At 44.2% G+C, this 22,811-nt stretch overlaps 1 protein-coding gene across 4 annotated transcripts in view; it reads right to left on the minus strand.

The window, feature by feature from the left end:
* The window catches only part of MTMR1 (myotubularin related protein 1), a 95,707-nt gene that overhangs the window by 4,825 nt on the left and 68,071 nt on the right, over positions 1 to 22,811 (minus strand). For all 4 annotated transcript variants that reach the window (XM_060138448.1, XM_060138447.1, XM_060138446.1 and 1 more), the window contains 5 exons: positions 22,587 to 22,772; positions 21,691 to 21,897; positions 10,986 to 11,078; positions 6,212 to 6,325; positions 2,357 to 2,533 (listed from right to left, as the gene is read on the minus strand). In XM_060138448.1, the coding sequence (XP_059994431.1) occupies positions 2,357 to 2,533; positions 6,212 to 6,325; positions 10,986 to 11,078; positions 21,691 to 21,897; positions 22,587 to 22,772 (777 nt within the window). The remainder of the gene's footprint in view (positions 1 to 2,356; positions 2,534 to 6,211; positions 6,326 to 10,985; positions 11,079 to 21,690; positions 21,898 to 22,586; positions 22,773 to 22,811) is intronic.

The raw sequence follows: 22,811 nt of genomic DNA on the forward strand, positions 1-22,811 counted from the left end.
GGGAAAAGGTGAGGAACACCACCTTGTCCCTGTGGCCTGGAGAAGGGAATCCGGGAGCTGAGAGGACAGACCCAGAGGCCTGGAGCGGGGGCGGGCGGGTGACAGGAGGCCGCCAGGCGCCAAAGGGGCCGTCGCAGGACTGACTTTGGCTACACGACTCCAGAGTCATAAGGCAAGACACGTGGGTTACAAGAGGGAAGGGGACAGGTTTGGGGACCATGCTTGTGAGGTGGCCTTTTGAAGGCCACGGCCGATTCTTAACTGTCCAGATGCCATGGAACTAACAGGAGGGGTGCTCGTTGGCACAGGCGTGAGCACAGGATGCCTGAAGTTGGTGACTGATGGCTTACTGGCCACGAAACTGAAAACCTGTATTTTGAATACTGACCACTGACCAAAGAAGTTGCCTAACTGTATACTGTTTGGTTTCATGGGAAAAGAGCTGAGACTGTGCCTCAACTTCCGATGTTGTTCAATAAAGGGAACATTTTACAACTCCTAAAAGTTGGCATTTTTGCGACTCAAAACCCTGGTGTTCGGTAGGTAGAAACGTGCTCTGGCCCTGCTGGCGCCCAGCATGTCTGCGCCGGTGTGGCCGTGCCCGCTGCCCTGGCCACTTCAACACGGGAAGCAGCTAGTGGCCCCATGCCCGCGTTAGACATTTGCCTCATATGCGGTGACAGAAGGGCCCTCAGAGTAAGTGCAGGGGCGTGTCAGGGAAGGTTTCCTAAGAAAAGGTTCTCTGAGCATCCCCTGTTGGCATGGTGTGAGGCCGAGGGCAGGGAAGGCATTCTGAGGTCAGAGGGTTTGAGGGGCCCCTGGCGGGATGCGGCATCCATCGCAGGCCAGGAGACGGGCATAGGTGGGGGGCGACGGGAGGCCCGGTTCAGGGGCTGCTCCGGGAGAAGAACAAGTACTGTGCTGAACAGGCCCTGATAGTGGCCTTCTGGAGAACAGTCCTCAGGTCTCCAGGGCAGCGCAGCCAACTCAGAGGGTTAGAGGACAAAAGGGCTTCCATAGCTGAAGCTTCGTGGAACTGGTGCATGGAGCAAGGAAGCAGAGTAAGGGAAAGAGGAGGCGAGTGGCGAGGCGAGGAGAGGGGAGTGGTGAGCCGCGCACAAGCAGGAAGTGGTGCCCCAGGCGGCAGGCTGCACTGTCAGGACGGAGCCCGAAGCCAAGGCTACAGCAAGCGAATTTCTAGCATGGAGGGAAGGTTAGTGAAGTGACGGCCTTGTCAACGTTCACATGCCACGCAACTGAGAGGGACATGAACAGTTCAGTCCTCCCCGTGGTTAGTGGGGCTTGGGGACTATTACAGGTGTCCCCCCTAAATTCCTAAGTTGAAATTCCAGGCCTCAGTACCAAAGAATGTGACCTTATTTGCAGAGAGAGTCTTTACAGAGGTAATGAAGTTAAAATGAGGTCAGTAGGGTGGCCCTAATCCAGTATGACTGGTGTCCCTATGAAAAGGGGAAATCTGGACACAGATACACATAGAGGGAAGATGATGTGAAAAGGCACAGGGAGCAGATGGCCGTCTACAAGCCAAGGAAAGAGGCCTGGAACGGATCCTGCCCTCACGGCTCCCAGAAGGAACCGACCCTGAGACACCCTGATTTTGGACTTCCGGGCTCCAGAACTGGGGGACAATACATTTCTGTTGTTGGACCCACCCAGTCTGTGGGACTTTGTCACGGCTGCCCAAGCAGGAGGAGACAGATGAAACATGCCTGGAGAGGCTCTGAAGGTGCAGAGCAAGAGGGAGGGATCAGGCAGGAGGGGGGGCAGAGAGGAAAGACGTATCTGCACATCTGGGGCCAACAGAAGTGATGAGGTCAAACTGGGCCCTGGAGACGTGCTCCTGGTGCATGGCCAGTAAACCCGAAGATAATTCAACTTTAAAAAAAAAGAAAAAGCCCAGAACCCTCAGTAGAAAGCCACGTGCCCGTGGAGGTGAGGGCTGGCGCCTGGTCCTCCTCAGCCACACCCACCATGTCCTGGCCACCCAGCTGGAAGAGCTCAGCCACTGAACACCAAGGGCGACCACAGCCGGTTGCCTGGCCCTGCTGTGCACTGTTCTGTAATATTTTTTCAATCTCAGGAGATGTTACAGTGAAAAGGGAGGGGGAAACGACCCCTTCCTCAAGGGGGTACGTGCTCTGTGACTCGGCACGTGCCCTCTTTCTGTTGTGCTACCAGAGTCTATAAGCTGTGACCGAGTCGAGTCATCGGAAGGACTGACAAATGCAGTAATTTACAACACTTCATCAGCTGTGTACCTTCACTTACTTCTACACCACCATCCCTCCTTGGGCAGAAAGATATGCTTTTTTTGAAAAGAAAAACAAAAAGATACCTGAGGCCTCATTCGTGGATTCCATCGCACGTAATAGTTTACCCATAATTCCAAATGACTCAGACTAGTAACAGGATATAGGACGTGGTTTTCATAATTCACAAAGAAGGGATTAGAAAACTCATCCAGCTGGCTATTGGTATAAGACCATAGAGATATAGTCTTTGTATACACATCCTGAAAAACAAAAAAAGGAACACATTGAAATAAATTCAACTTCATAGCCTCAAGAATTTGTACCACGTGGAGAAAAGGACTTGAATAATGAAGGGGGTTCAACTGATAAAAACCAGGAACATTTACTAAGTCCCACCCCATCCCTCTGCACACATGACCCAAAAACAAACTAGTTACTGTCCTAGAAAAACGTACTGCTGAGTTAGATGACATCTGGCGACTGTGTCTGTTTGAAGGCAGAATGAGAACCTTCTAACAATCCCAGGATGATGGGGCCCATATTTAACAAATACATTTTTTATTCTTTTTTGCACGTTGCTTGTGTGACCCTTAATATTAAGGACCATAGGTAGAATTTACAGATAAGATTCCTTTCACTGGAAAATCATGGCTATCTGGGGGAAAACCTGTGGGGTGGCAGGCTGAAGAAGCCTTATATAGAGAATATATCATTAAATTATAGATCCCCACCTCCCAATTTTACAGTACACTGTAACTTTGCATTGCTCATCGGAATGCAGGCACCCAAACCCACAGGCATGATGGGGCAGATCGACATTAAACGTGGATCAAGTACAAAGCCAAAGTGAGAAAACAGTGAGGCCAGGAGTGTTTTCCACCATTCTGCTGCTCCCAAGCCAGCTGACTTCTCCCCAAGTTATCTAGACACAAGAGATTAGGATCTCTTCATATTTTATATTTTATATTTACAAGAGAAACACCAGCAATAATTCAAGGGACCCCAAATAGCCAAAACAATCTTGGGAAAAAAGAACAAATTTGGAAGTCTCACACTTCCCAATTTCAAGACTTAACTACAAAGTTGCAGTAATCAATACAGGTGGTACTGGCATAGGATGGACAGACATAGACATACACATCAATGAAATAGAATAGAGAGTACAGAAATGAACCTTCACATTTATGGTCAACTGATTTTCAACAAGGATGCCAAGAAAACTCAATGGGAGAAAGAATGTTTTCAACAAACAATGCTGAGACAACTAGATAACCACGTGCAAAAAAATGAAGGTGAACCGTTACCTCACACCACATACAAAAAGTAACTCAAAATGGACAACAGGCCTAAACATAAGAGCTAAACTCTTAGAAGAAAACATAGGCTTAAACTTTCATGACCTTGAGTTAGGCAATGGTTTCTTAGACATGACAACAGAAGCACAAGCAACAATAAGAACAAAAAAAACCCAGATAACTTGGACTTCATCAAAATTAAAGACGTGTGTTTCAAATGACACCATCAAAGAAGTGAAAATACAGTGCACAGAATGGAAGAAAATATTTGCAAATCGTATCTGATAAGGGACTTACGTATGTAAAGAATACATAAGGAACTCTTTCACTCAATAATAACAAGATAACCCAAATAAAAATGGGCAAAGGATCTGAATCAACATTTGTCCACAGACATATACAGTTGGCCAATAAGCACCTGAAGAGACGCTCAGCATCATTAGTCATCAGAGAAATGCACACAAAAATCACAATGAAATACCACTTCACACCCAACTGGGATGGCTAGAATCAAAAAGATAAACAATAACAAGTGTCTACAAAGATGTGAAGAAAATGGGACCCTAAGACATTGCTGGTAAAAATGTTAAATGTTGCAACTGCTTTGGAAAACAGTCTGGTGGTTCCTCAAAGGGTTAAACATAGAGCTACCATATGAACCCAGCAATTCGACTCCTAGGTGTCTCCCCAAGAGAAGTGAAAGCATATGTCCTCACAAAACCTTGAACATGAATGTTCATAGCAGCAGTATTCATAAGAGCCCAAAGTAGAAACAACCCAAATGTCCATCTGCTGATGACTGGATAAACAAATTATGGTCTGTCCATACAATGGAATATTATTCAGTCATGAAAAAGGAATGACACACTGGTATATGCCAAACATGGATGAGCCTTGAAAACAGTATGCTTAGTGAAATCAGCCAGACACAAGAGGACAAATACTGTATGATTCTATTTATACAAAATGTCCAGAAGAGGTGAGTTCATAGAGACGGAAAGTAGATTAGTGGTTGCCGGGGGCTGGGCAGAGGGAGGAATCGGGAGTGACTGCTAACGGGTACGGGATTTCTTTCTGGGGTGAGAGAATTTTATGAAATTAGATGGTGGGGATGGTTGCACCCTGAATATACTAAAAACCACTGAACAGTCTACTTTAAAAGGGTTAATTGTATGGTATGTAAATTATATCTCAAGAGAGCTGATTTTTTTCGAGTACATTTTGATTTAAAAAAAAAGATAAGACCATAAGGATTTAAATTCTACATATGAACCATATTGTTCTGCTGACATTTTCTTTAAAAACAGCTTTATTGAGATAAGTCACATACCATAAAATTCACTCATTTAAATTCTTTTTCTTCATTAGGAGGTTAACAGGGCCCCATCACACTGGGCCCTCAGGAATGTGGACTTCACCCTGATCACAGTGGGAAGCCACAGGGAGGTTTCAAGCAGAGGAGAGGCACGTGACCAGTCTGAAGTTTGGGAGCGCTGCCCTGGTCGCTATGCTTGGATTCACTGGAGGTCAGAAATGCTCGTTTCTGGGCAGCTGCCTTAGTTCCAGATGCAAGACTGCGGGCTGGGTAGGCTTCAACTAGGCTTGTCGTGGTGGAGTAGTGAGGGGTGGCCAGATCGCAAATCCATCCTGGGACAGGGCTGGCAGTACTCACTGAGGGACTGAACGTGGCAGCTGAGGTGAGGGCGAGGGAGGGATTGAAGATGGCCCCTATGTATGTGGCCTTAGCATCTAGATGGGCAGAGGTGCCACTGAGTGGGATGCAAAAGGGTGAGGGAGGAAGAGGAAAACAGCATTTGGATCCCCAAGACAGATGAAGCTACCTGGAGAGAGAACAAGAAGAGGACCTGGGCCCGGGCGACTCCAAGTTTAGAGATGGGTTAAAAGGAAACAGACGGAGCAGGGAAGGCCAGCGAGGTGGGGGAGAACCAGAGAGGGCATAGGGTGAGGGAGTGGTCAGCTGTGCGCTGAGAGAGAGGGAGGCGGGCTCTGGGGGCCTGCCGTTTTCTCCTAAGTTCTCGAATGTTCTAGCACACTAAACCCGCTGGCAGAAGTCCTTTTCTGTGAACCAGAGGACACTCTTTAAGCTGCCTTCTCCCAATGCTTCCTCACTTTTGATCATTTCTGTCTTTTATCCCAAAGTGAGGAGAAAAGGAAGAGGTAAATCTAACAGAGAAGCTTGGTAACTGCTCCTTTATCAGCTTGATGGAAACAAAGTTGAGCTTGCTACCTCGGGAGAGGTTTGGGCTCATCTACAGACTTCCTTGTCCATGGTCTCCCAGTACCCTTCTGCCCAAGAGCACAGAGAAAGACGAGCAGCATCATAGCATTTGGAGATTAGGGGGTCCAGAGTCTAGTCCTGACACTAGAGACCTCAGGGAGCTGTGGGCTCCCTGGGCCCCCGCACCCATAAAGGAAGGGGCTTTCGTCAACTCAGCTGGAAGATTAGACACATGCGCTGGGGCTGGTGAACCCTGGGAGGGCATTTCGTGCAACCCCTCCATTTACAGACAGCAGCAGGGTGAGACCCAAGTCCCCTCTCCATTTCAGTCCCCCTTCTGCAGTGGCACTTAATGGGAAAGGCACTCGAGCAATCAGGAAAGCCAGAGGATATAATACACTTACCTCTTTCAGTCGCTGCTGTTCACAGTTGCACAAGAAAGTCCCAAAGAGACAGCTATAAAGGTGATCCAAAATTGTAATCAAGAATAGTTCATTAAACTCGAATGCTGAAGGAAACTTAAATGGAGAGAGAAATAAGGTTTAGTTTTAAAGTTCAATTTCTAAAACAAATTGGTACTAAGTTTTTTGTGAAAGACAGCTAAGCTACAACTTGGAATATAGTCAAAGATTAAAAGGAAAACTGAGGCCATGTAGAACTTAATTGTCTCCAGGTTCCAGGCCAAGCTTATAGATCTGGCTGAGAAACAACCTGAAGCAACAAAAACTGTTGTACTTTTCAGTGCCTAAGAAAGCTTATGGAGCTTCCACTTCTCGCCACGATGACAGAACAGCCTGCATTCATCCTTGTGTCAGAAACAACTAGAGAGCTGGACAAAATATATGACCCAGCTGTTTGTAGACACTGGCAACAGCCCGGAGCACAGGACTGTGATAACCACACCCCGCCCCAGCTCAGAATGGAAACCAATGAGACAAGTCCTACTATTGTCCCAGCTTCCCTTGTGGAAGCACATTCTGAGTCACAGAGAAGGGAGGGGGATTCCCAGGTAAGTGACTGAAGAAGAAATAGAAAGTCCTTTTCTATTAAACAAACAACTCGAAATTAAAAGCCTTCCCACAGAGACAACTCCATGGACATACATCCCCAGATTCTTACCAATATGTAAGCACACTGAACCTGGCAATATACAATGTAAAAGGGGCAACACCACATGGCCAAGTGGGGTTTGTCTCGGGAATGCAAGGCTGCTTTAAGATTTGAAGATCAAGGTTACCAAAAACAAAAAAAACTATTATTGTAATTCGCTATATTAACAGAATAAGGAGGAAAACCACATGATCCTCTCAATTGCTGTTTCAGGTAATTCTTAATGGGGCTAGCAGAATTCCAGCAAAGAATTACCACTGCCGTGAGTTTCTAGCCAGTAGCTGACATTTAGTAGCCATGATAGAGACGATCTGGAAATGATGATAATGATCCTAGCAGCAGGCATGTACTGGGAGCCTACCATGTACCAGAATTCTAATGTAAAAACATAGTGAAATATTCATCACCTATTCAATGAAGCAAAGGCAATTAGAACAAAACCAAATAGAATTACCCATCATATTTTTGTGCATCAGTGTACTTTAAAGATCTATTCCCTAATCAGAGATGTTTGCAGACTGTCACAACTAATTCTGTCATCTCTAGAGTGACAACCAGAGTCACTGATGGAAAGTTTATTTTTTAAGCTTATCTTTATTACTTTACTAGACCAGAGACAAGCTTCTCAATTCGAAACAATGGTCAATGCAGGACTGTCCAAACTCCATCTGAAATTGTTATTTTCCTCACCAGGCTGTGACATTAGCCAACCTAAGGAATTCTGCTCAGCGGCCCTAGATTAAGATTTGCCTCTGTCTACCTTAAGGACTGCTCTCAGAGAAACACATAACTTTTTTTTTAATCTTGTTCTTAGATGAACTAAATCAATGATGAACCAAATCAATGATGAACTAAATCAACTAAATGTGGCCAAGTACATTATGTCAATTTTTTCTAGTATTTTTCTATGCAGCTTAGTCATGCTCTATTTATAAGTTATTGGCACCAAGAAATTTATGAATTTTAAGCAAAAATATAACAGTTACATATATACTGAAGCAATTAAATCAAGGATAGAAATGGAAGGTCTGTATTTCATTTTCAAACGTTTAAAAATATACATTTATCAACAGGACAGCAAAGCTTCTATTGACATATTTTTGAAGTCATGAGTCTTTAGTCCTAACCCTGAGCCCGCATTCTGGATCTGCGAGCTTGGTTGGGCGGGCCGTGGAGGGGGGCATCGCCACTGACTACAAGCCTTACTCCGGCCAAGTGGGTAGCAGGTATGGGAGGTCAGGGTGGGCGGGGCTCAGCCCAAGCCGGTTGGCACCCGAAAGGCTCCATCTATTCATGTTAGGTCAGGACTGCTATTCGCATCCGAAGGGCATTGTGGTGTTAAACTCAGTTCAGGAAACATTTCATCAGAGGAAGTAGCAACTGCTAGATACAAATACAAGATTAAGCCTCTGTGATTCACAGTTTCTTTTAGCCTTTTCTCCTGGAAACTATACCATACACTTTAAAAAGTGTGGTCTCAAAAACCCCATAGAAATCCATAATGAAATTCTGCACCTGGACAAAAACATCAACTATTAAACCGATCCAAAAGGGTAAAAAGTCTGTTTAAACTGGGGTTATTGCAGAATGTCTTTGAGACTCTTCTCTGGAGTCCTTCAATGACTTTTTCCCTCAGTTCCTTTGATATCAATTTGTGCACACAGACTAGTTCATTTCATTGAGATGTCTAACAACGTTACACTGACTTAGCTTATTTGATTTAGCAGTAGGAAACCTAAAAATAAGTTAATCTTGTCACATTACTGCATCTTTTCTGACAAGCTACATATCTCATTCACTTGTAACTTAATTCATAGTTAGACTGATTACTGGTGTGTCTCCTAATGCATTAACAATGGTATTTTAAAAGAAATTAATTATACACATTTCACGGACAGAATCTTAAAGCTTGTAAGAAGCATCTGAAACCTAACCCAAACCCCTCATTTTCTTTCTTAAAAATCAAACATTACAAAAATTATATAAATTAGACATGAAAATAGACACTAAGCAATATGAAGAATGGAAGTCAGTTTGAAGATGTTACACACACACACGCACACACACAGACACACGCACGCACGCACGCACACACGCACTTTAGGCAGTTGGGAGGAATAAGCTACTTCACATCCACAAAAATGGTGCTTATCCCTTCAGAAGCATCAGAATTATTTTCTGTGTTCAGCCTTTTTATGTAATTTTTCTGAAATGTATTTCATACCTTCCTGCCTTAACCTGAATGTAACCATCTTTTAATTTTGTTACTGGCTTGGAATCAATACAAATTGCGAGTACATGGCACTACAAAACAGTAAGACTTGAGGCCGGTGTCCGTGCCTTTTGAGTATGTGTTTGCTGTTCCCTGTTACTCATACCATCGGGTGCCCGCCGCTGAGACCACCCCTCCTCTACCCCCACCCCTCTACCTAACTGGCTGCTTTGAATCAGCCGTGAACTACGCACTCAGATGATGCAAGAGCCAATCAGCTTGGGGAAGCTGGGTCTAAAAGTGCGAGGAGGTTCTAAGGGAGGGCCTGAGGACTCTGTGAAATGTACTTCGGCTGCTTAGAACCCCACGCCAGCCCAATTATTTTCTAATTTCTGAAGGCATATCTATCTATTCTCTCATGATCGTTCCTACTCCAGTGTGATCTGTGGACCAGTAGCACAGCCTGGGAGCTTGTTAGAAATGCAGACTCTCAGGCTCTGCCCCAGACCCGTGAATCAGAACTGCATTTTGACAAGATCCCCAGGGTATCTGTGTGCACAGTCAAGTTTAAGCAGCACCCCAGTAGAGCAGAATCCCTGGAGGGCTTGTGAAACAGAGTGCTGCCCCCCATCCAGGGTCAGCAGGTCTGGGGCGGGGCCTGGGAACCTGCATCTCTCAGTTCCAGGGAGGCTGAGGCTACTGGCCCCAGGACTGCACTGGGAACCACTTGTCTGGATCACTTGTCCTGTAACTCATTTTCATATCAGAACCACCTGGGGAGCTTTTAAGAACTACACACACCTGGGCCTCTCCCCAGGCCCACAGGAAGAAGGGTGTCCAGGGGCAAGGCCCAAGCAGGCGCATCTTTAACATGATATGGTCCCCTTCGTGTGCCCGAGGCAGTCAAGGCCAGACCTCCAGGTCAACAGGAAGGAGAGGGCCCAAGCCATGCTTTTCTATCCTCTCTTCCCCATAGTCCCACCCAAGCAGGCACTTTGGAAAGGGCTCTGCATTTTGCTTGCTCTTTCTGCCTCTCCCTCGCCTCTGTCCCTCTCACTGTATCTCTGCCTCTATTTTGGTTTCCCTCCTGTCTCTGGTCCCTCTGGCTGTCTCCGGCACTCTGGCTTGTTCTCTGGCTCTGATTCCAGGTCCATTTGCATGGCACAATGTCCTATCGTGAGGGTAAGACCCCAAACTTGGGTTTCGACGCTGGAGATGAGGGAAGAAACAGCACATGCCTTCTGGCCTGCTGACCATCGGGCCGACTGGCTTAGGGAAGGGAGACCCCTGCGTGGCCACCTGGCTTACCAGGGCCCCACGCACTGCCGGGTAAGAAATGACAAGACGCTCAGCAGCTTCGTATCTGCCACCGTTCCTGGGACAGTCCTTTTCCTCCTCACCTTGGGGTGGGAGGGGCTGTGGCCTGGGGCGGGGCGTAGAGGGTCCTGGATTCCCTGGTCTCCACCCCCTTTGTTCAGTCACATCCCCATTTCTAACTCCTGGGAATCTTCCAGTACCTGCCCAGCAGCGGGCTGTGTGTGCTTACCCTGACAGAGAGAGGGCAAGTGAAAGAAAGAGAAGGACTGAGGGGCAGGGTTTGCACAGCTGCCGGACAGCATGACGGACAAAAACTGCTTGCAGGAGAAAAGCACCTTTAGGTGTGAAGTTGGTTGTTTCCAATTTTCTGCTTATATTTCTAAGTAATTAGAATCAAACTGAGTTAAATAACAGAAGGGGTCATATTTAACACACACACATCTTCACTTTGAACGAACCTGAAATTGAAGTTTGTCTTCAACTTTAAGATATGCTTAGATCAGACTATAAAGGTCAGAAATAGACTTGAAATCTCTCACCTGTCTTGTCATTTGCCAAACACAGTCAATAAACTGAAGAAATATAGGGGATCGGTCAGCATCTGCATGGTTGTCATTGCCATGGCCCACTCGCTGAAAACAATCAAGAGGTTAAACATTTTAATGTATGCCATGGTCCTCTCAAAAGTCACTTTAAATTGCCTGGTGGCAAGAAGCATGTCTCATTTATATGTCCCAAGGCCTAACAGAATTCCAGGCACATAAAAGGCACTCAAAAACGTTCATTGCGTTGAACCGACTGCCATTACTCTTAGGAAACAAAATTTCAGCGTCCTGTTTTTACACGTTGATTGCTTTATAAGTGCCCTTTAGTGTAGTGGAGATGGAGAAGTCATAAGCAAAAGGCCAGCCGACCTTTCAGTCCACCCCAGCCACCACGCCAAGTGCTTGGTGTCAATGTGGGACCAGCAATTAGCAGCTCACAAAGCACATGACGACTGCTGTTTTCTCCACAAGTGTAGTTTTTTTCCCCCATTTTTCAGAAATGTCAGGAAGTCTGAGAATCAAAACAACAATTAACAGTCCACAAGTTTTAGCCAATTCTGCATGACTCAGAGAACCTCAAAGCCTCACTGTTGAAATGGTAATGGGGAGTCTTCAAGGCAGTTCGGGATTGTATCTCCAGGTTTTCTTCCAGTTTTAAGACATAACTGATATCCAGTATTGTATATCATACCTTTTGATATTTTACAAGATGTTAATAGATTCACATTAAAAGGTAAAAGATAATTTCAAACACATAAACAGGACTGACAAAAACACTGAAAATGTCAAGTTAAAAACAGCTCACGAGTGAGCATTCTAACAAAAACTTCGAGTAATTTGATGCCTAAGCAAAAGGATGAAAAGGAAAGTTATGAAGATACAAGGCGATCACCACACAGGAAGATCAAGAAATACTGGCCTATGAAATCGCCACCAAGAAAGACAGAAAAAGAAATAAATGCTCAAGTCAACATGAACCGCTCAAAGGAACAGTATACTGCCTTCTTTTTTTAAAAAAAATTTAATTGTAGTGAAATATACATATCAAATTTACCAGCAAAACCATTTTAAGTGTATAGTTCAGTGGCATTAAGTACATTCACACTGTTGTACGAGCATCGCCAGCATCCGTCTCTAGAACTTCCCAAACTGAAAGAGGAACTCCCTATTCCCCTCCGCCAGCCCCTGGACCCCCTCATCCTCCTTTGTCTCTACAGATTCGACTGCTCTAGATACTTCATACACGTGGAATCGTGCCGTTTATTTGTCCTTTTGCAACTGGCTTCTTTCATTTAGCATAACGTCCTCTTAATTCATCCGTGTTGTAGCAGGTGTCAGAATTTTCTTCCCTTTGGAAGCTGAATGACATCCCACTGTATGGGTAGACCACAGTCTATTTACCCATTCACCTGTTGATGGACACTGGGTTACTTCCACCTTTGGGCTACTGTGAGTCATGCTGCTATGAACATGGGTGTGCAAGTAAGTGTCTGAGTCCCTGTTTTGGGGGTATATACTCAGAAGCAGAATTGCTGGATCGTATGGTAGTTCTATTTTTAAGTTTTTGAGGCACTGCCATACTGTTTTCCAGAGTGGCTGCATGCATTGCATTACTTCTGTACTTCTATGTAAAATAATTTGTGGAACCTACTCCTCAGTATTTAAGGCACCAGGGGAAGTTTTGCACTGACAGTTTACAACTTAAGATTCATTCTTTCTTTTAATAGAGACACATTGAACTCTTACGGTGCGTGCAAGGCGTCCCCCACCCAGCCCTCAGGAATTCTGGTGGTTTCATGGGGTCCAGTGGAGGCTAGGCCCCTGGCTAGGAACCTGGGGTACACTATACATGAGACCCAGCATCTGTGCTCAATGAATAATTCACTTGTGGTTTAGTCGCAGGAGAAGACCTGTAAACAACAGAGGCGATAAAGTGCGCCGGGGCTTCCTAGTCTGAGACACATATGGTGGGGCTGCAAAGGAACAAGCAGCCATCCCAGGATGGTCTAGAGGAGGAAGCTAGGCGGGAAAGTCACGAGTCACGGTCATGGAGGAGGTCTTACTTCAGACAGAACTTGAAGGACCAGGAGGAACTTGCTTCTGGCTGGCCAGGGATAGATTCTATGAGAAGCAGTGGGGAGGCTCAGGGGGTGGGGGGTTGGTGGCGGCCACCAGGGGTGCCATAAGTAGCAGGGCACGGTTGAGGCAAGGCGAGAGAGGTGAGACGAGGTTGGAAAGGTGGGCCAGGGCCAGATCACCAAGGGCCCCAAACGTGGCGCTGAGGAGTTTGCCCACAACCCAGTAGGCCGTGGGCACTCAGAGGGGTTTGTGCTGGGGAGAGCCGGCACCAGATCTGCTTTATGTAATGCCCCATCTGCTACAGTGGGGACAGTGGGTTGGAAGGAGACAGGGAGACTGCCATAATAGTCCCGAGGGAGCTGGCCAGGCCTGAACTAAGGGGGATGGAGTGGCAATGGGGAGGGGATGACAGATTTGAAATACATGCATTTAAAATCATGGGACTGGCTGAGCTCAGTAAGGGATGAAGCATACAAAAAGAAAAGAAACGATGTGAGGACTGAGCCCTAGGGCACCCCAACATTAAGAAGTTGGGGAGAGTGAAGCCTCATGAGCAGTGGATTAAATCCCCACAGTCAACTTGATGCACCCTGCATCTGTGGAATACATGAATAGACGACGAATCATCGCAAAAGTGAGGCAGTGGACTTTGGGAGCAACTGTAGACTTGGGGTTTACTGTATGCAACTGACTGGTTCCTGATTTTTATGTTTATCTTAGTATAGTTTTTAGCACTTGATATCATTGGTGGATTTGTTTATTGGTTTGGCTGCTCTCTTCTTTTTTTTATTACTTAAAATTTTTTTTATTTTAATAATTATTTTATTTTGTTTCTTTTAACTTTTAAATTTCTTTCTTTCTTTTTTTTCTCCCTTTTCTTCTGAGCCGTGTGGCTGACAGGGTCTTGGTGTTCTGGCCGGCTGTCAGGACTGGGCCTCTGAGGTGGGAGAGCCGAGTTCAGGACACTGGACCACCAGAGACCTCCTGGACCCACGTAATATCAATCGGCGAGAGGTCTCCCAGAGATCTCCGTCTCAACGCTAAGACCCAGCTCCACTCAACGGCCAGCAAGCTCCAGTGCTGGACACCCCATGCCAAACAACTAGCAAGAGAGGAACACAACCCCATCCATTAGCAGAGAGGCGGCCTAAAGTCATACTAACTTCACAGACACCCCAAAACACACTACTGGACATGACCCTGCCCACCAGAAAGACAAGATCCAGCCCCAGTCACCAGAACACAGGCACAGTCCCCTCCACCAGGAAGCCTACACAAGCCCCTGCAGCAACCTTAGCCACAGGGGGCAGACAGCAGAAACAACGGGAACTACAAACCTGTAGCCTGCAAAAGGAGACCCCAAACACAGTAAGTTAAACAAAATGAGAAGACAGAGAAATACACAGCAGATGAAGGAGCAAGGTAGAAACCCACCAGACCAAACAAATGAAGAGGAAATAGGCACCCTACCTGAAAAAGAATTCAGAATAATGATAGTAAAGATGATCCCAAATCTTGAAAATAGAATGGAGAAAATATAAGACACGTTTAACAAGGACCCAGAAGAACTAAAGAGCAAACAAACAATGATGAACAACATTATAAATGAAATTAAAAATTCTCTAGAAGGAATCAATAGCAGATTAATGAGGCAGAAGAACAGACAAGAGACCTGGAAGATAAAATAGCGGAAATCACTACTGCAGAGCAGAATAAAGAAAAAAGAGTGAGAAGAATTGAGGACAGTCTCAGACACCTCTAGGACAATATTAAACACACCAACATTCGAAATATAGGGGTCTCAGAAGAAGAAGAGAAAAAGAAAGGGTCTGAGAAAATATTTGAGGAGATTATAGTTGAAAACTTCCCTAACATGGGAAAGGAAATAGTCAATCAAGTCCAGGAAGTGCAGAGGGTCCCAAACAGGAAAAATCCAAGGAGAAACACTCCAAGAAACATATTAATCAAACTATCAAAACTTAAATACAAAGAAAAAATATTAAAAGCAGCAAGGGAACAGCAACAAATAACATTCAAGGGAATCCCCATAAGGTTAACAGCTGATCTTTCAGCAGAAACTCTACAAACCAGAAGGGAGTGGCAGGACATATTTAAAGTGATGAAAGGGGAAAACCTGCAGCCAAGACTACTCTATCCAGCAAGGATCTCATTCAGATTCGATGGAGAAATTAAAACCTTTACAGACAAGCAAAAGCTAAGAGAACTCAGCACCACCAAACCAGCTTTACAATGAATGCCAAAGGAATTTCTCTAGGCAGGAAACACAAGAGAAGGAAAAGGCCTACAATAACAAACCCAAAACAATTAAGGAAATGGTAACATGAACATACATATCGATAATTACCTTAAATGTAAATGGATTAAATGTTCCCACCAAAAGACATAGACTGGCTGAATGGATACAAAAACAAGACCCATATATATGCTGTCTACAAAAGACCCACTTCAGACCTAGGGACACATACAGACTGAAAGTGAGGGGATGGAAAAAGATATTCCATGCAAATGGAAATCAAAAGAAAGCTGGAGTAGCAATTCTCATATCAGACAAAATAGACTTTAAAATAAAGACTATTACAAGAGACAAAGAAGGACGCTACATAATGATCAAGGGATCAATCCAAGAAGAAGATATTACAATTGTAAATAGTTACGCACCCAACATAGGGGCACCTCAATACATAAGGCAAATACTAACAGCCATAAAAGGGGAAATCGACAGTAACACATTCATAGTAGGGGGCTTAAACACCCCACTTTCACCCATGGACAGATCATCCAAAATGAAAATAAATAAGGAAACACAAGCTTTAAATGATACATTAAACAAGATGGACTTAATTGATATTTATAGGACACTCCATCCAAAAACAACAGAATACACATTTTTCTCAAGTGCTCATGGAACGTTCTCCAGGATAGATCATATCTTGGGACACAAATCAAGCCTTGGTAAATTTAAGAAAACTGAAATCGTATCAAGTATCTTTTCCAACCACAACGCTATAAAGCTAGATAACGATTACAGGAAAAAACTGTAAAAAATACAAACACATGGAGACTAAACAATACACTCCTTAATAACGAAGTGATCACTGAAGAAATCAAAGAGGAAATAAAAAAATACCTAGAAACAAATGATAATGGAGACACGACGACCCAAAAACTATGGGATGCGCAAAAGAAGTTCTAAGAGGGAAGTTTATAGCAATACAATGCTACCTTAAGAAACAGGAAACATCTCGAATAAACAACCTAACCTTACACCTAAAGCAATTAGAGAAAGAAGAACAAAAAAACCCCAAAGTTAGCAGAAGGAAAGAAATCATAAAGATCAGATCAGAAATAAGTAAAAAAGAAATGAAGGAAACAATAGCAAAGATCAATAAAACGAAAAGCTGGTTCTTTGAGAAGATAAACAAAATTGATAAACCAATAGCCAGACTCATCAAGAAAAGAAGGGAGAAGACTCAAATCAATAGAATTAGAAATGAAAAAGGAGAAGTAACAACTGACACTGCAGAAATACAAAGGATCATGAGAGATTACTACAAGCAACTATATGCCAATAAAATGGACAAACTGGAAGAAATGGAAAAACTCTTAGAAAAGCACAACCTTTCCAGACTGAACCAGGAAGAAACAGAAAATATAAACAGACCAATCACAAGCACTGAAATTGAAACTGTGATTAAAAATCTTCCAACAAACAAAAGCCCAGGACCAGATGGCTTCACAGGTGAATACTGTGAAACATTTAGAGAAGAGCTAATACTTATCCTTCTCAAACCCTTCCAAAATATAGCAGAGGGAGGAACACATCCAAACTCATTCTACAAGGCCACCATCACCCTGATACCAAAATCAGACAAAGATATCACAAAAAAGAAGACTACAGGCCAGTATCACTGATGAACATAGATGCAAAAATCCTCAACAAAATACTAGCAAACAGAATCCAACAGCACATTAAAAGGATCATACACCATGATCAAGTGGGGTTTATCCCAGGAATGCAAGGATTCTTCAATATATGCAAATCAATCAATGTGATACACCATATTAACAAACTGAAGGAGAAAAACCATATGATCATCTCAACAGATGCAGAAAAAGCTTTCGACAAAATTCAACACCCATGTATGATAAAAACTCTTCAGAAAGTAGACACAGAAGGAACTTACCTCAACATAATAAAGGCCATATATGACAAACCCACAGCCAACATCATCCTCAGTGGTGAAAAACTGAAAGCATTTCCACTAAGATCAGGAACAAGACAAGGTTGCCCACTCTCACCACTATTATTCAACATACTTTTGGAAGTTTTAGCCACAGCAATCAGAGAAGAAAAAGAAATAAATGGAATCCAAATCAGAAAAGAAAAGTAAGACTGTCACTGTTTGCAGATGACATGATACTATACATAAAGAATCCTAAAGATGCTACCAGACTACTACTAGAGCTAATCAATGAATTTGGTAAAGTAGCAGGATACAAAATTAATGCACAGAAATCTCTTGCATTGCTATACACTAATGATGAAAATCTGAAAGAGAAATTAAGGAAACACTCCCACTTACTACTGCAACAAAAAGAATAAAATACCTAGGAATAAACCTACCTAAGGAGACAAAAGACCTGTATGCAGAAAACGATAAGACACTGATGAAAGAAATTAAAGACGATACAAACAGATGGAGAGATATTCCATGTTCTTGGATTGGAAGAATCAACACTGTGAAATTGATTATACTCCCCAAAGCAATCTACTTTGATTGAGGTTCAATGCACTCCCTATCAAATTACCAATGTGGGCTTCCCTAGTGGTACAGCGGTTAAGAATATGCCTGCCAATGCAGGGAACACGGGTTTGAGCCCTGGTCTGGGAAGATCCTACATGCCGCGGAGCAACTAAGCCTGTACGCCACAACTACTGAGCCTGCACTCTAGAGCCTGTGAGCCAGAGCTACTGAAGCCCATGCATCTAGAGCCCATGCTCTGCAACAAGAGAAGCCACCGCAATGAGAAGCCTGAGAACCACAACCAACAGTAGCCCCCATTCACCACAACTAGAGAAAGCCCGTGAGCAGCAACAAAGACCCAGTGCAGCCAAATATAAATAAATAAAATAAATAAATTTGTTTAAAAAAAAAAAACCTACCAACGGCATTTTTCACAGAACTAGAACAAAAAATTTTACAATTTATATGGAAACACAAAAGACCCCGAATAGCCAAAGCAACCTTGAGAAAGAAAAATGGAGCTGGAGGAATCAGGCTTCCTGACTTCAGACTATACTACAAAGCTACAGTAATCAAGACAGTATGGTACTGGCACAAAAACAGAAAGATAGATCAATGGAACAGGATAGAAAGCCCAGAGATAAACCCATGCATGTATGGTCACCTTATCTTTGATAAAGGAAGCAAGAATATACAGTGGAGAAAAGACAGCCTCTTCCATAAGTGGTGCTGGGAAAACTGGACAGCTACATGTAAAAAAATGAAATTAGAACACTTCCTAACACCATACACAAAAATAAGCTCAAAATGGATTAAAGACCTAAATGTAAGGCCAGACACTATCAAACTCTTAGAGGAAAACATAGGCAGAACACTCTATGACATAAATCACAGCAAGATCCTTTTTGACCCACCTCCTAGACAAATGGAAATAAAACCAAAAATAAACAAATGGGACCTAATGAAACTTCAAAGCTTTTGCACAGCAAAGGAAACCATAAACAAGACCAAAAGACAACCCTCAGAATGGGAGAAACTATTTGCAAACGAAGCAACTGACAAAGGATTAATCTCCAAAATATACAAGCAGCTCAGTAGCAAAAATGCAAACAACCCAATCCAAAAATGGACTAAAGACCTAACGACACATTTCTCCAAAGAAGATATACAGATTGCCAACAAACACGTGAAAGGATGCTCAACATCACTAATCATCAGAGAAATGCAAATCAAAACTACAATGAGGTATCACCTCACACCGGTCAGAATGGCCATCATCAAAAAATCTAGAAACAATAAATGCTGGAGAGGGTATGGAGGAAAGGGAACCCTCTTGCACTGTTGGTGGGAATGTATATTGGTAGAACCACTATAGAGAGCAGTATGGCGCTTCCTTAAAAAACTAAAAACGGAACTACGCTACGACCCAGCAATCCCACTACTGGGCATAATCCCTGAGAAAACCATAATTCAAAAAGAGATATGTACCGCAATGTTCACTGCAGCACTGTTTACAAGAGCCAGGACATGGAAGCAACTGAAGTGTCCATCAACAGATGAATGGATAAAGAAGATGTGGCACATATATTCAATGGAATATTACTCAGCCATGAAAAGTGAAATTGAGTTATTTGTAGTGAGGTGGATGGACCTAGAGTCTGTTGTACAGAGTGAAGTAAGTCAGAAAAACAAATACCGCATGCTAACACATATATATGGAATCTAAAGATAATAATAATGCTTCTGAAGAACCTCAGGACAGAACAGGAATAAAGACGCAGAGGTAGAGAATGGAGTTAAGGACACGAGGAGGGGGAAGGGTAAGCTGGGACGAAGTGAGAGAGTGGCATTGACTTATAAACACTATCAAATGTAAAATCGATAGCTAGTGGGAAGCAGCCACATAGCACAGGGAGGTCAGCTCGGTGTTTTGTGACCACCTAGAGGGGTGGGATAGGTAGGGTGGGAGGGAGGGAGGTGCAAGAGGGAGGAGACATGGGGATGTTTTTATATGTATAACTGAATCACTTTGTGATACAGCAGAAACCAACACACCATTGTAGCAATTATACTCCAATAAAGGTGTTTAAAAAAATAAGAAGAAGTTGGGGAGAGAGGGAGGACCAGAAGGTAGGAGGAAATTCAGAAGGTTGCAGCCACCTAGAAGCCAAGGGAAGAAAGTGTTTGCAGAAGAAGGGAGCAATGACCAGTATCAAATGCTCAGGCCAAATAGGAGAAGCACTTGGCAGAGTGGCAGCCATTGGTGACTGTGACAAGAGCAGTGGCAGGGCGAAGGTGCAGGGGCGTGAGGAGGAAGCCTGGCTGAAGCGGGTTCAAGAGAGACCAGAAGGAGAGAAACAGTGAGAGCCAGAACAGACTAGTTTTGTGCAGATTTGTTGTAGTGGGGAGCAGATGTTCAGGGTGACACCTGGAGGGGGAAGTACAGTCAAGAGGGTTGGGTTTTAGGATGGGATAAGTAACAGCACGTTTCTGTCAATGGAAACGATCAAGGGGAGAGGGGAGATGGAGGCAGGAACCACCCATGAGCCGGATGACGGGACAGGTGGGCAAGGAGAGAAATTGGCTTCAGGTAGGAGCTCATCCACAGAAACTCGAGGGAAGGAATAGTAGACAGACCCAGTGGGTGAGTGACTGCAGGCTTGAAACCCCTGCCTGAAGGTTGGCTGTACCCTCAATAGCTGGGTGACCTTGGCAGGTAGCTCATACTCAGTTTCCCCATCTATCCATGGTAGCATCTGCCTCGCAAGGTCACTAGAAGATTAAAACTGGAGGATACATGTAACTGAGCACCACTGTGTGTCCAGCACTGTTGAAGTCCTAACCCTCAGTACCACAGAATGTGAGTGCATTGGGAGAGAATCACATCCTTAAAGGCCTTAAGTTGAAATGAGGCTGTTCCAGTCTGACTCATGTTCTTATAAGAAGAGGAAGTCTGGACACAGAGAGACACCAGGGATGTGTGCGCACAGAGGAAAGGCCATGTGAGGACACAGCAAGAAGGCAGCTGTCTGCAAGCCAAGGAGAGAGCCATCAGGAGAAACCAACCCTGTCAGAACCTTGATCTTGGACTTCCAGCCCCCAGAATGATGAGACAATAAATTTCTGTTGTTTAAGCCACCCAGTCTTATGGTACTTTGTATGGCAAAATCTGGTACACCAATGTTCACAGCAGCATTATTCACAATCACCAACAGATGGAAATAACCCAAGTGTCCACCAACAGGTGAATGGATAAACAAAATGCAGTATATCCACACAATGGAATACCACTCAGCCATGAAAAGGAATTACTGATAAAATTTGATAGGTTCTATAAGATGCATAAACCTTGAGAACATTGTGCTTAGTGAAATAAGCCTGTCGCAGCGAGACAAATATTGTGTGAGTCCACTTATGTCAGGGAGATGGAAAGCACATTAGTGGTCTCCAGGGGCTGGTGGGAAGAGGGAAATGAGGCGTGACTACTTAATGTGTACAGGGTGTCCTTTTGGGGGTGATGAAATGTTTTGGAACTAGATAGAGATGGTGGTTGCACAGCACTGAATGCACTAAATGCCGTGGAACTATATACTTTAAGATGGTTAATTCTATGTTACATGAATTTTACCTTAATTCTTTACAAAAATAAAGGCATACCTACGTGGAAAAAAAAAAAAAGATTGCCCTGCCAGGAACATACAATGCTGAGGTCCATGGCATTCTCTTATGGCAATTCAGGTCTCACACAGAGCACAAAGCCGTCTCGTGTGTGTGTGTGTGTGTGTGATGTGTGATACAAATATGCATATGATATAGCAAAATAATGAAGCGTGCACCTCACTGTCTCAACTTACCAGTGCAAACCTATGTCCAAAGCTTATCCACTCCTTTTCTATGAGAGCCTCGAATCCTTTAATGGTGCGGTAATAACTGTCCAACATCAGCATGGCCAGAGACGTCAGCTGGGATGTTCGGTCCCAACCGTCGCTGCAGTGCACCACCACCGAGGTTTTCCCAGATTCTATTTTATCAGCAATTCTTACTGCCCCAGCAAGAAGCATCTTCAGAAAAGAAGGCACATTAAACCAGGCTACATTTAATTTCTATTACAGCAAAAAGAATTCTGTGGAGAACACTGGAAGTTCAGGTCAATGAACCAAACAAGAATGCAATCAATTTAAGAATCACTAGGAAACATTAGTATCTGGAGGGAAAAAAGAGAAACTTACACTAAGAAAAAAACTACAGTAGTAAATAGGGTCCTTTATCAAAGGGCCACAAAGTACTTTAAAAACCTGATCTGAGGGCTTCCCTGGTGGCGCAGTGGTTGAGAGTCTGCCTGCCGATGCAGGGGACGCGGGTTCATGCCCCGGTCCGGGAGGATCCCGCATGCCGCGGAGCGGCTGGGCCCTGTGAGCCATGGCCGCTGAGCCTGCGCGTCCGGAGCCCGTGCTCCGCAACGGGGGAGGCCACAACGGTGAGAGGCCCGCATACCGCCCAAAAAAAACCAAAAAACCTGATCTGAGGCAAGCATTATTGCTTTCTGTTATGTCACAACCCGCCCCCCCCAACAAAGACCACAGTTTGGATGCTGCCCATGGAAACTATGAAAGCCCAAGTACACAGCAAAGATGCATTCATTTGCAATGCTAAGAAACCATCCAGACAGACAGACAGACAGATAGCTTTATGGCCCAGCTGCAGAGAAATCTTAAGCAGAAAGCACGTAAAGGATGGGCCCTCTCTGTACCCGAATGTACTCCAGCCAGTGCGTCCCGTCCACTTTGGACAGCCACCGCGCCTCCTCGATGGCCGGGTACGCGATCTCCTTCAGTTTTCGCAGCGACTCTCTCATCACGTGAATGTTGTGGATCTCCAGGAACACGAGTTCTGCGTTTGGGTATGCACTTTCACTTTCATAGCCCCCACCCTTTGCCTGTGAAAACAAAAGATATATGTCACTTCATCTGAGTTA

Source organism: Lagenorhynchus albirostris, chromosome X, assembly GCF_949774975.1.
Source record: "Lagenorhynchus albirostris chromosome X, mLagAlb1.1, whole genome shotgun sequence".
Taxonomy (NCBI): Eukaryota; Metazoa; Chordata; class Mammalia; order Artiodactyla; family Delphinidae; genus Lagenorhynchus; species Lagenorhynchus albirostris.